At 36.1% G+C, this 14547-nt stretch overlaps 1 protein-coding gene across 1 annotated transcript in view; it reads left to right on the forward strand.

Moving 5' to 3' along the window:
• Positions 1-14547, forward strand: part of LOC131672955 (papilin) — a 74620-nt gene that overhangs the window by 49485 nt on the left and 10588 nt on the right. Inside the window, exons 4-17 of the mRNA XM_058950537.1 lie at positions 790-850; positions 9499-9581; positions 9866-10016; positions 10536-10659; positions 10738-10818; positions 11416-11588; positions 11788-11923; positions 12460-12800; positions 13008-13190; positions 13268-13441; positions 13522-13710; positions 13784-13925; positions 14010-14119; positions 14215-14533. Of these exons, the coding sequence (XP_058806520.1) occupies positions 790-850; positions 9499-9581; positions 9866-10016; positions 10536-10659; positions 10738-10818; positions 11416-11588; positions 11788-11923; positions 12460-12800; positions 13008-13190; positions 13268-13441; positions 13522-13710; positions 13784-13925; positions 14010-14119; positions 14215-14533 (2267 nt within the window). The remainder of the gene's footprint in view (positions 1-789; positions 851-9498; positions 9582-9865; positions 10017-10535; positions 10660-10737; positions 10819-11415; positions 11589-11787; positions 11924-12459; positions 12801-13007; positions 13191-13267; positions 13442-13521; positions 13711-13783; positions 13926-14009; positions 14120-14214; positions 14534-14547) is intronic.

Genomic DNA, 14547 nt, shown 5'->3' on the forward strand with positions numbered 1-14547 from the left:
GATATTTGAATAATATAATACATTGCAGGCATTACCCAAGCCTGCATACCGCTCTTCGTTGATTTGCTGATATAACAAACCATACAAAAAATACATTCGTTTTATCCGCTTAACAAAGGAAAAATAAATACGTGAAATCCTATTCGTCGACCTAATTCACTAAAACTATTTCATTTAGGACGGAAAACAAAATAACGTTTCATCGCTTTCATGTAAAAATACTATTCGTGCGATCATTACAGTCGAATAAAAATAAAAGGTTGAAATTAAAGGAGCTCTTCAATGGGACCACCTATGTTTTTTTTTCTCATCCACCTATGTTTTTTTTTCTCTACCAGTAACCATTCAAGTATTTTTTGATCGTGGGATTGTAGCTTGGCAGGGGGCACGGGGCAACCCATCCGCGTCACGCCACGCGCCGGGGAAAAAACATTCGCGCGTCCCACTTTCGAAAGAAGAAAAGCGTTAAGCGCCTCGACACAGCGACGACGCGTAGCGTCGCCGAGTGCATTTAACGATTTAACGGGCTGTAAAGCACGATTAGAAGCTTTCTCTCACTCGAGGGCTTAAACTGTAGAGAGCCAAAACTACCATCGCCTCGTCTACGTACGAAAAGTCAGAAAAGGTCGTCGAATGCAATTAAACTTCACCTGATTAGTTAATCGTAGCTCGCGGATAAATCCCTCACAAGCACAAGTTTAACTATGCCACTTAAAAAATAAATTGCTCCATCTAATTTTGCCGTGCCGCGGGTAATTGTATTAACTGCTTATATTTTTATGTTTGCAGCGAGTATAACAACGAAAGATGTACTGGTGCCAAGAAAAAATTCTTCTCTTGCAACATCCAGGTAAGTTTATTATCTATCATTAAAGGCGTTATTAAAACTGTTACGACAGCCATAGAAAGTTCATTGATGTACTCTTGTCGTATATACACTGGCGGTGTTTCATTTTTCTAATTAAACGGTAGTGATTTATATGGAATAGCCTGGGCAGAGAAAATGTTTCACCTGCGACGGCAAGCTTTAGGTATTTACATTTTAAATCATTCGAAAAGAAGGCAACTAACAATGTATATACAAGCTGCAGGGTATAATTCATGAAACTCGTGTTCAAACGAGCGAAAGTTCTAAAAGAATGGAAAGAAAAGTGAAAAAAAGAAAAAGAGTTGGTAAAAGAGCCATCGATGTTTATCTCATTCCATGCGAAGAACCTGTGCTCTGCGCAACAACTGAAAGAGAGAAAGAGAGAGAAAGAGAGAGAGAGAGAGAGAGAGAGAGAGAGAGAGAGAGAGGAAAAATGAGAGGAAAAACGGCGCATTCTTTATAAAACTACAGCGCGCGCCCTTATCCGCAGAAACCGCAAGCATAAAAAAACGAGCCCTCCAACTTTTTTACAATGACCGGCGTGTGCACGCGCGCAAAAACGAATTAAATCCAGAATAACCGGAGAAAGTTTTTGATGGAAGGAGAGAGAACGCGTCAAAGTTATAGTGACCCCGTGAGCTTTATCCTATATGTACACGCTAGACCGAGGTTTGATATACTCGCGTGCGCGTGAATCCTCGAGCCTTGTTTCTGACGCGCGCCCCTTAAAAATGCGCCTCTGGCTTTTGTCTCCTTCCATTTGTATTTTGCTGCTTACTAGCTGAGGATGCATATGAAAGATGAAAGTAATGCGCATCTTAAAGTGGTTTGCCTGTTACTGATTTTTTTGCCTTTTTTGATAGCAAAATGATGTGATTTGCGGCAACGTTGCTCTCGACATGGGTAGAAATTCTTATTCAATTCTAATATCGGATAGATTCTATTGAAAATCATGTATTAATATTTAATTATTTTATACTGCTATGTAATTCATTTATTTATATTTTTAATAAGAAAAGTAAATTTCAAGTTACATTTAATTTATCTACTGAAAAGAAGCACAGATTTTATATATCATCTGTACAAACTAAATTATTTTTTAACCTACGTGTTCTAAAAAACGTTAATATTCTTAATTAAAAATGTAATTAAAACGTTGAAATCGTGTCACAGCACTAGAAATTTATTGATATTTGCAGTAGGAAGAACTGAAGTATTTAACTTTACAGAGTCAAAGCTAACATTTTTTCCTTTCTCGTAGACGAAGTTTTGTCTTGATCAAAAAAATAATTTTCTTAAAATCGTTATAGAAATATGTACGAATGTATTAGAAAACATAAAGATGCCATTTTTAGAAAAAGTTTATATGTATGTTTGTGTGTGTATATTATGTACGTACATCATTGACAATAACTTCAATTTTATGTACTATTTTTTTACATAATAAAGGGTATAAAAAAAGATTTATATGATTGTAACGAGAATATCTTTTGTAAATCTTTTTCTACATTGCAATTTTTTTAATTTTTATTCTGTGGTTAAATCACAAAAAATGTTAACATTCACTAATTATATTATTTATTAGTTATAATATGCAAGTTATTGCTTAACATGTGAAATAAATTTAATTCATTTTGTTTTACAATGTTCACAAATATTGACAAGCTTGAAAAATATATAGATTATAGTAATCAATACGATTATGCATATTGTAAAATTATAAGATACTACATCGATATATGTCTAAACAATGATTTAAATATCACACTTTTCGGTTATTGATTTAATACATTTTGCACGATTGAAAATAATATAAATTGATATTTTTTTTTTTTATTTATTAGAGCATTTTCAACCCAGAAGAAGGGTTATAATGCTGAAAAAGTGAGTTACATCGAGATTTACATGGGAGTAGTATAATATACAGAGTAGTGTACAGAATAAATAATACGCTTTATAAATATATTGATGAGATACACGATAGAGCTACAGTCTAGATAGTTAGTTTACAGTCGTCGAGGAACTTAACAATATGCTATAATATCTATATGTACAATTATAACACACTCTTCAACCCAATTAATATTGACACTGAATTCGGCCTTGAGCTTAGTAAAGCTGCTAATATCAATGCTTTAATAGATAATAAAATTGCCAATAAATTGATATTATTATCGTTAATAAATAATTCTTTCGCACATGATTATATTCATTGTTTTAGCAAATTATAACATACGAGTTATTTAATTAAAAGAAAATATTTATGATTGAGTAGTCACGCTACCAGTCTAGGAATTATTATTTTTATGACAATTGAAGATCTGCGGCAACAAACATGCTTCAACCATCGCGTGTCGAAATTTGTCAGTTGTGAAAGCTTGAAGTGCAGCATCGCGAAACTTTTCCATTATTTATAGCGTGATCTTGAATAGTTATGAGATAACATTAGTTGATGAAACAGCTTATTAAAAGAGCAGTGCGTCATTTTGTGTTGAGTTATTATCAGTTTTAAAAAAATATTTTTCATTGTATATTTGAACTGCTTTTGCCGAAAAAATATAAATAAACACTGTCTCCTATTTTCAAGGAAGCATTCCACTAGGATAACTAACAGCGTTTGTACTCGTTAATTTTAGTATTTTTATGGGTGTAAAAAAGGAAGTCAAAAACTTGCACAGTAATGGGCCTAAGTTCTTTGAAGTTTCTCATGGCACATAGAATAATAATCTCAAAAATTGTATTTCCAAATTAAAAATTTTTACAAATGGTGCTAAATTTGAATACTTTTTTCATGGAGTTAAATATATACTTGAAGATCCTTATAAAAATACTAAATATTTATATTTACATTAAAATAAGAAAAAGAAAGGAATTGCGTAACCTAACAAATCATTTTTTTAATATAATCAGATGGAAATACTGTAATTGTTTTGAAAACCTATGACCTACCTGTTACATTTAATTATTCAAGAAGTTACTTAATGAATCACTAACGAAAATTACTTCGCAATAAAAACTTAATGGGCAAACTTAGAAACTTATAAAACTTTATAGTGTTTAAAAGCTTTTGCAGCTTTATTACAACAAGATTTCCAAAGGCACTTCTATCAAAATTTGATAATAATGCATAAAGACTAACTTTTTATTACCCAATAGTAGATAAAAATATAAGCAAACATTCAAAATTAATAATTTCTAGTAAGAGTTAGTTCGTTACAATCCTTATAAATGCGTAGTCAAAAATAAACTATCCAGGAATCTCGTTTTCAAACTCTAAATTAACTCATAGAAGCACGTATTAATAATCGCGTTACAACCGTCAAAGCAATTGAGTTGAAGGCCGGTACTGGTGCCTTTGACGGCACGTACAACTTGGGCAAAAGTCGGTCATAAACCTGACCGCATGTATACGTGCCAAGTTCTCTGTCCTAATGATGTCGTCGCGCTAGAGCAAGTGCGCATCGTCAATGGACTCTTCAGACGATCAGCCACTGATGGTCGCGCTCTTGCCATTCGGAATTCTCGATTATCGCAATACCGACCATAACTTCGACAGAAATAAAAATGAGTAAGTGCAGAGCGAAGAGCTGTTTGAAGATGATTTAATAGAGGATAGTCACGAAGGCGGCGACGGCAGCGGATAAAGAAAAAGAAAGAAGAAATTCCGGACAATGGCATTGTGTTTTGCGGGTGGGCGCCTTTTAATAGCAGGATCATGAAAAAAAAAATTATTGGAAAAAGTTGCCGTGGCAGGTGGGGAAAGTTGTTAGTGTGGGGGTAATGGGTGCGCTTTTGTGGTGCTCTCTCACCCTAAGAGAGGCTTTTCATATGGATATTATGATGTGTGCGCGAGATCGGCTCCGTGGTGATATGAACAGTTTCAAGTAATGAAAAATTTCCATTATGAGTCTGCAGCCTCCCTTATTTTTAATTCAAGAATTTATCGCGAATTCACATAAAAATGATTTTCTATCGACTTTCATAAGTGAGCAGGAGAGGGCGTATACCGTATGATTCAGAACCAATTTTCCACCTCATTGCGATTTGACGTAACTCGGACTACGCGGTAAATCAAGTTTTTCAGCGAGTGATTCAGAAATAAAATATTTTTGCCTCCTTTCAATTTCTCTCAATTAAAATAACTCGCCGATGGGAGATTTATAGTTGCGCATTCAACGAAGCGCTCGAGCATTGTAAATTTCACAATTGAAAATATATTGTCGGCTTGAACAAACCCCCTACGCGTACACTATAAGCGCATGGAGAAGCTGCGGACGCCCGTCTTTTTGCCGCAGAACGAAACAATAAACACGCGGCGGTGACAACGACGGACACTGTAGACCCTTCCGTAAAATGAATAATTTGTTCGGAGTAACGAGTTTAACCACCGAGCAACTTGCACTTGGCCATCCTCTGTCAACGTGCGCGCGGCGGCTGCTGGTACTCCGGCGCACCAGATTTATAGGTGAAAACTTGGCGGCTCTGGGTTGTATCGATCGCGCAACCCCCAAGATTCACACACAACACAATGCCGCGATGACATCGCTCTACAACTGATTTCATTCTTTTCCCACAGAACTTTTTTTTTCATTCCAAAGTTCGCTGAGTTTTGTTTGGCATTTCAGTTATCGAGTGGACGTTTTGAAATTTACGAGGTCATTTCTTTTATTTTGAATTATCCCCTCTCTTAGCAAGATCATTAAGTTTTTCAGATATTATTATTATTACTTTTGAATATAGCGTATTTACTAAGTAGTTTGAAGCGTCAAACAATTTACCTATGTATATGCAAGGCTCACATTAAACAAAATAAACAAAAATACAAGTTATAAAATTCTGCATCCATTAATAGCTAAAATTGTATATAATAATGTATAGGCATAAATAAAGTAAATATCTTCATATCACGTTCCCTACATTTCAGTTTTCTTAATTTCATCTATATCAATAAGAATGTCCGTATTATCTTGAAAACATCTTTTTAACAATATTATGCTGTTGGGCTGTTTAACGTTATTATTTTTCATTCTTATATCAAAATTACCTAAAAATTTTACTAGCGACATACTGATGATTTTGTTGGACTAATATTTTATTAACACCAGACATAATTATTTGCCTCGTTCTGCTTTTCGATGTGGTATATTCTATTGATAGGTTATTATGATTTTCTTCTATCGCTCTAATAAGAAGTGATTTTTTATTCTAAAAGGGATTTTTAAATTATTTGCTTTTTTATATGGTATTCCTATTGACTTATTTTCTGAATACTGTTCAAAGCATTACTATAAGCTTCTTCCCGAGCGATAATATCATTAGTGGTAATGCTATGAAATAGTGCATAGGAAATTATCCTTATGGCTTTTATATTAATTTATTTGTTTGTGATATTACGTATATAATATATCTAATTTTTTAACAATATAATCTAAATGACGCTTCCATTTCAGTCTATCATCTGTCGTAATCCTAAAATATTTTATAAAGAACACTTTCTGTTGGTTTCAGGTTGATATGGATATTTAGTTCTTTCGTAATGGTATCATGATATGCACCAAATGTTATATATAAAATTATTTGGATGTTAAACGATAAATGGTTCAGTTCCAAGCATTACTGACTTCAGTTAGGTAATAGTTATTCCATTAGTATTCCATTTTTACCTGTAATTAACAGATCAGCTGTCTGAGTGATAGAATTTCAGCTTTCGGTCAGTGAATTCATTCTCCTCATGTCTGACGATGGTCGCATTATATTTTTTTACTATTTTCTTAGAAAAATTTTGAATGATATTGTTAAAAATCTATTTTTGTACTGTATCTCTTTCTTGTAGTTAGAATTGTGCAATTATTATTTTCGTCTTAATACTTAAGACTTTAGCATTATGGTTGCTATAAATATTTATGTCTTTATCTTCAATCGTATTTATTTTCAATATAAATATGTAAATCTTTTTCTTTAATAATTTCTTTTGCCTTTTTCAGATCGGGCTTGTAATATATATTTTCGTAAATAAAACAAACTTTCACTTTCGCTGATGGATGACATTTATAATAAATGTCATTATCGTCATGTGTCTCATCGTTTTCAGATCCCGTTTGAATTTTGTAATACACTAATCTTAATTTCTCGGGAGCTATTCTATAAGACGAATGATCAACTCGAGATCAAGCGATATACATACTGTTACATGTAAACATAATAATATGTCTATACATATATACACATTGTTAAAATTTTTTGCGGTATCGACCCGAACTCGCATTCAAAAATTGATGAATTTTATTCTGTTTGATTTCTCAGCTTGTTTTTAATCTCAAAATTATTGATCAGTCAAATGAATGATAAAATTGCATTAGTAAATTTATTAAATGTATCTAACTGAAAAGTGGATCTATGATTTTTAATTCATTGCGTATTTACCAGTTTTAATTTACACTAAGTTACTACCAGACAGATATATATCCTCCGCCACCTACGAATTCGTTTATTACAGTGCTTCCTCTCTCAAGGTGTACTTTTCGCGAAATTCGGTTTGCAATAAACATTGGCCAAAGTAGTGGAAGTTCGAATTGATCGCTGGACAGAACAGATAGAGCAACCCGTTTAAACTCGCTCAATTATTTAATCTATGATGCCAAAAGATCGTGAGTGCGAGGGCAAGCTACCCACTTATACTTTACAATGTCTTTTTCCGAAGCTTAATAATTCAGCAATGCGTTTAGCTGTAGCTTTATATGTATAACTTTGCGCACCGGAAAAACGTGTTTCGAATCGGAAAACTTTGCTAGATTCAGCGTACTCTCAAACTTGAAAGATAGATACTTGGTAGCAATCTCGTAAACGCGATGTGATCAGCAGCCATTTGTTCAAAAGGTACATTGAATTCATGCTGTGTGTTGCCGTTTACAAAATAACTTTGCTTTTTGAAGTGTAAACTTTTATCGCGAGAAGGATTGAACTTTATGAAATTATTTTTATTAAAATATAAAAATAGCATGTATTTGCGTAACAGACATATTAACCAGAATAACGCTGTATAAAATATTGTTGATATACATTTTCAACATATTTTTTCCAAGCTACGTCAATAACATTTCAAAATCTTGCTCTAATGAAATTTTTAACAAGTCTGACTCGTATTGCTATTTTTAAATTATTAGCATAAGAAGTAATCTACTCGCTGTAGCGTACATTTTATAAAATATGGATTGTCCCAAAAATGCGATGGCTTTGAATGATTCAGTGGCTGCAATGTCGATATACAGAACATAGGCACTTAAAATAGATTGAAAGTCTCCAATAGAAGTAAGCTTTAGGGTCATTCATCCATAAAGATAAATTGTTATATCGGTAATACCTTTAAGTACTGAAATTGCGCCATTAATTATTGTACTGGAGTTTGGGAAGCTCATTTAAAAAAATACAATTTGTCGAGCTACAACGAAAATTTTATTTTTAGGATATAAAATTTGGTATATAAAAATTAATAAATGATATATTTCTGTATTTTATTTAAATGAAAAGATAAATACCGTAGAATTCCTTAAAAGTTTTCTCGTCTCCAAAAAGACATTGAAGCATGTTAGGCCTTCTTGAGACAGGGGGTCTAAATAAAATTTCTTTTAAAGAATTTTGTCTCGAAAATCCAATGAGCTTTCTCTCTCTCTCAACCTTGATAAAATGCCTACCATGAAGACTATAAACCTTATCCATTTAGAGATGATAACTTTACATACGATACTTACCTAATTTCTCATATCCTCTCGAGCGACGGCAGCCTTCTCATTTCATCTCAACCTTGCTGTCATTTTCCCTTTTTTCATATACGAGAGTAGATATTTTCCTTTTCATGAAGCGAAAAATCGGCTGTCATAAATCCCGAGCTTGTGTACACATACGTCTTTTCTTCTTTTTTCTCTTTTTAGACGAAAAGCGACGATTCATCGATATTGCCCTTACGCGGTATTTCGCTCTTTCCACGCATACGCATACATGTACGGAATAGGTGCACTGAGACTGATGGGTCGAGTGGAGGGCTTTTCAGATCGTGCAAGAGCGAGAAGGCGTGACACAGAGCTACAAATTTTTCACTAGCTAGCACTCGCTCGCTTTTTAAGCCTCAAGTTAGACGTACTCGCGCGCACACCTCTCTACGGCTTAATTATTTATTCGTTCCAGTTTACGTTTCGCCGCCAGCCAAAACATTTTTTTGCCACTTATTTATCAGTTCTCTCTCTCTCTCTCTCTCTCTCTCTCTCTCTCTCTCTCTCTCTCTCTCTCTCTACTTACCTATTAATTTTTCAGCTTTGAAATGCTTTTCAATCCGATTTATGATATTATGTCAAAGCGTAATTTTGTAAACAAATTCGAACATTTGCTGAGAAAATATTAATTCAGCCGATTTCATTCTGAAGCTTGTTTTTGGAAACCGCCTTATTTTTTGCAAATCCAATACTTTGCCAGATCAACAATTATTTTCAGTTTTATCGAACGTTAAGAATTATCATTCGGAATGGTATTTTCTCATTCTCTGAAATATCATGGGTTGAACAAAAGCTTTCATACAGCGCATATATCAGCCCTTAATAACACGAACAGTCATATTGATTTTTATTATTGTGTTAAAGCCATGTCCAGGAGAGCCAAAGGATTTCCGTACGGAGCAATGCGCAGAATTTAACCAGAAACCTTTCGAAGGGGTATATTACGAGTGAGTGTTTTTTCATATCCTCTCTTATTCTGTAAATAATTCATGATTTTTGCACTCTACATGTGCATTCGTATGTGCGCTCGCGCTGCTTCTGAATAATTGGCACGCACGTACTAAAAGAAAAACTCACTACCCAACGAACGAAACGATGTTCTCGACCTTTTGAAGCTTGTGCAAAGCGAAACAAAGTCAAAAGGACAAGTTGTCCTTTTTAGTTATCTCCAATTCTCGAAATGGCACTTGACAATGTGGTACAAGAAGAGCATTCCTTTTGGCTTTTACAGCTGGATACCGTACACGGGTGGTCACAACAAATGCGAGCTTAATTGCATGCCTCGAGGCGAGAGGTTCTTTTATAGGCATCGTCAGAGCGTGATTGATGGCACGCTTTGCAATATTGAGAAAAATGACGTCTGCGTCGAAGGCAAATGCAGGGTGAGTTTTGCAAGTGACCAAATGAACGGCTCACCTTTTTACGTCGCTCAACTATATTCGTGATAGACCTGCAGTGATACAAAAAAGAAAAAAAAAGTGAAAAATTTCGCTTACTTGTCTAATTTGAGTTCGTGCTATTGCGGTTCGTCCATTCATTATTTTTTTTTGTAATGATGACAAAATTCATTATGCATATTGTATATTTACGTACAATGGTTGATTAACGGCAAAGTGGCTATTTCGAATTAATGTTCAAATTATCGTCTCTTTTATTAAATTTGATTCTGTGAAATTTCACGCTAAATAATCAAAACGAAATAATAACTTGAAGCGCACGTAAATTAAGCGTTCGTGAAAAAGGCTACTCAAATGACCGCCGTAGTTGTCATTGTCGGGGTTAACAACGAGTAATAGTAATAGTAATAGTTCTCGCGTCAGGCGCATATCAGTGCCATACGTCAGGCTCATTAGTGTAAAGCTACTGAAATAACGAATGCATAACGTGGATGACGTTCACAGCCGGTGGGTTGTGACATGATGTTGGGTAGCCAGGCTAAAGAGGACGCCTGTCGTGAGTGCGGCGGCGATGGATCCGACTGCAATACTGTTCGTGGCCGCTACGACAATGACAATATACAAGTCGGTGAGTGGCATTGATTTTTTATGCCGTTGTAAATGGATATTTCGATTGGAAGAGCTTCATTCTTTTTTTTTCTAATAGGCTACACTGACATCATACTCATACCCGAAGGAGCTACCAACATTGCTGTCAAGGAGATACGGCCCTCTAACAATTATCTTGGTAAGAATGATAAGACGCTTAATCCAGAGAATGCGTCGCGAAATGATTCTTAGAATCGTAAGCTATCTGCATCTTTAACTCTTCGACATTTCATATCTTATCAAATTTCTTCATTACATCGCAAGTGTTAGGTTGAGAATTTTGATCAAAATTTACTGAATGAAAGGTTATATTGCTCGCGCTTAAAGTTTTTTTTAATCTCAGCGAAATTGAAAAATGGCTGGAATTTATTTCGCGACACGTTCATTCAGTGCGAATATACATTTCTGTAAATAAAATTGGAATGTATTACTTATCGAAGGCGAAACATCCTTTTATCTCTCACAATTACTGAAAGAACACTAAAGCTTACATCGCACGTTTTTGTAAATAAATATTTCAACATGTTCTGCATTGTACATCTGTATAAATATTTTGCAAGATATTTCGCTGTTGATATGCTTGAAAAATGTAATAAATTGCAAAGCGTATGAAAACCAACTGGTAAATTGAATGAGAGGAAAGTGAATGAGTCGCATTGTGACGTGAACACACAGACACGTGACGTTGAACCTATGGGGATGCAAAAGTTTGTAAATTGCACCAAATTGTCGACAGCGATCCGAAATATGACTGGGCACTATTATCTGAATGGCAATTGGAGAATAGACTTTCCGCGGAGCCAGCGATTCGCCGGTACGCTGTTCCATTACAGTAGAGAGCCGCAGGGATTTTCAGCTCCGGACACGATAACTGCCCTCGGCCCGACCGCAGAGGCCATCTACGTCGTGGTAAGTGAAAGAGCTTATAACTCAACTGCTAGTTACACAGAGGCGAGAGAATAGAGAGATCTAAGTTAATGAGGGACGCAATCTCATGGTGTGTGTGTGTGTGCGTGTGTGTGCGTGTGTGTGCGCGCGCGACTAATTCAGTTTGAGAGAAAAAGTTGAGAAAAAAAAAGTGAAAATCATACTACTTTTATCGTTGCAGTTGCTATATCAAGATAATAATGTCGGAGTTGATTACGAGTATAGCATCCCCAAGAAATATTCTCAACGCACCGACCCCGACAGCTATACCTGGGTCGTCGATGAATTCTCATCCTGCAGTGCCAGCTGCGGAGGAGGTTTGTCTTATCTGTTCTGTCTCTCTGTTTACCTCTTTCGCCCACCGCCCATCCCCCTTTCTTCTCTTGCTCTCTAAGTGAAAAAACTTCGATTGAACTTAGCCTTTCTTGAATAATGAATAAAGTTCAATCAACCTATAATCGTAACATCATCGATGATTCGAAAACTTTGGCAGAGAGCGATCGCACAGAAACGTCGACTAGTTCTTCTCCATCGAAGGGAAATACTCTTAGTATCAATTTAATCAACCACTCTATGGAATTAAACTGCTTGCAATTTTATTGTCGTACACCAGGCGTTGTTTCTTCTATTTGATTTTTGTTTTTCAAGCAATCGAAAAAATTGTACGCTTTCGGCGCACGCGCGTGCGACAAATTCAATAAAACGCAATAAAGTGAATTCGAGCTGATATCGGGGCAATCAATCGTATATATAAATGTATACGTATTAGCTCGCTTGGAAAACAATTTCGCTGAAAGCCCAGTAGTGCAAGTATCGGCCAGTTGGTAAATGCGCCCTCGTAAACATCCCTCAGGCTACCAATCGCGTCGAGTGAGCTGCGTAAAGCGTAGCAACAACGAAGAAGCCGACGAGAAGCTGTGCGACCCAACACTCGAGCCCGCGGATACTCAGGGTTGTGGTACAGAAGCGTGCCCACCCGAATGGGTCACCAGCGAGTGGTCCAACTGTACAAAACATTGCGGCGAAGGCGGCGAGCAGACACGTGAGGTCAAGTGCGAGCAGATCATCGCCGGCGGTATTCCTACAGTTGTTGACGAGGCTCAGTGCTTGCAAGCTGGCTCTAAGCCTACCAATAAGCAGGAGTGCAACAAGGGTACCGACTGTCCGCTCTTCTATATCGAGCCCTGGAAGCCCGTGAGTGCATTAGTTTTATATGAGCTTCTCTCGTTGCTGCATCTAGTGCTATCGTCTCTCAGCAAGTACTTTACATTTTTTTGCTGAGTACGTTACATCCTTGATTGAATTCTATCCTTTTTCTGTGCTACCTGCTGTAAGAGACGCTATTGTTAACTTCTTCTCCGTCTTGTAATCGAAGGGTATATATTTATTGGATATTTACAGTGCGACCACTTGTGCGGCGAAGGTAAACAAACGAGAAAAGTCACATGCTACAAAAAAAACGATGAAGGCAAGATCGAAGTATTGGACGATTCTGCCTGTGGGAGCCAAGTTCCCGAAAGAGAGAAATCCTGCGAAGTAAGGCCTTGCGAGGGAGTTGACTGGGTCGTATCTCCTTGGAGCGGCGTGAGTTTGCTAAACTTTTATATTGTCTTTCCATTCACACGATCGGAACTATCAATTTTTCTCTCCTTCTTGCACAGTGCACCGATAAATGTGGCCTTACCGAAGAGACTAGAACAGTTCAGTGTGCCACGCAAAACGGCACCGTTTATTCAGAAAGTATGTGTGATAGCGAAAAGAAACCTGAGGTTACCAAACAATGTGATACCTCGCAAAATTGTGAATATCAGTGGGTTAAAACTCAATGGAGTAAGGTAAAAATTACATTTTATTGTCTTTTTTTATCATGTTAAAGTGTATCTTATAAGTTGTAAATGACATTTGATCGTTAAAGTGTTCGGCCGAATGCGGCACTGGAGTTCAAACTCGCAAAGTATTCTGTGCAACATTCAAAGACGAGGAAACAATGACAAAAGTTTCCGATGATAAATGCGAGCCAGACGAAAAATACAACAGTACAAAAGAGTGCCGGGCTGAAACCGATACGTGCAAGGGTGAATGGTTCGCTGGGCCATGGAGCGAAGTAAATATATTATTTTCACTTTTATTTTATGTCTTAATTATCCGCTACTAATCCTAATTTTGTGATTTATCAGTGTTCGCAACCATGCGGTGGTGGTGAAATGACACGTCAAGTCATTTGCTTGAAGGATAACAAAACAGTTTCCTCGAACGAATGTGATTATAAAACTATAATGGACGAAAATAAAGACTGTGCAGCAGTATCGTGTTCAGATGGTAATTTATAACTTAATCATATTCGATCTTATAACTGGTACCATTTAATATGAATGAAATTATTCAAATTATTATATTTTTCAGAGGACTTAATACCAGTAGCAACGGATAAACCTCTAGTTTCCGCAGAAGACGAATGCGAAGAGGAAGAAGAAGAAGACTTTATATCTGTTAGTCCCAGTTTTGACGCTAATGTAAGTTGAATTACGCTACTTGCTTCTCTTGTCAACTAATGCCATCGTTATATCATTATTGATAAATAATTCAAACAACATTATGCACTCAATAGAATTCACAAGAACCAACTGAAGAATCGACTGTCAAGTCAACAGAAGAATCCTCAGTAAGTCCATATGATATGCAAAGTACAGGATATAGCGTTTCTTTCGAAAATAGGATGTTCAGTGATGGGATTCCTACCGATGAAGGCAGCGGTACTGGTAATGTTGACGATACTACTTTCCCAGCACTTACAACTGATGAAGGCAGTGGTGTTGAGGATACTTCTGAAACTAGATCAACCTTATTTGGATCGAGTGATAGTTATAGTACAGATTCTGGTATTAGAGTAACCACCGAAAACTTTTCATCTGCAGGAACTGGCGCAAGTATGATTTTTTTA

This window comes from Phymastichus coffea, unplaced genomic scaffold (assembly GCF_024137745.1).
Source record: "Phymastichus coffea isolate CEN01 unplaced genomic scaffold, Cenicafe_Pcof_1.1 PCOF00163, whole genome shotgun sequence".
NCBI lineage: Eukaryota > Metazoa > Arthropoda > Insecta > Hymenoptera > Eulophidae > Phymastichus > Phymastichus coffea.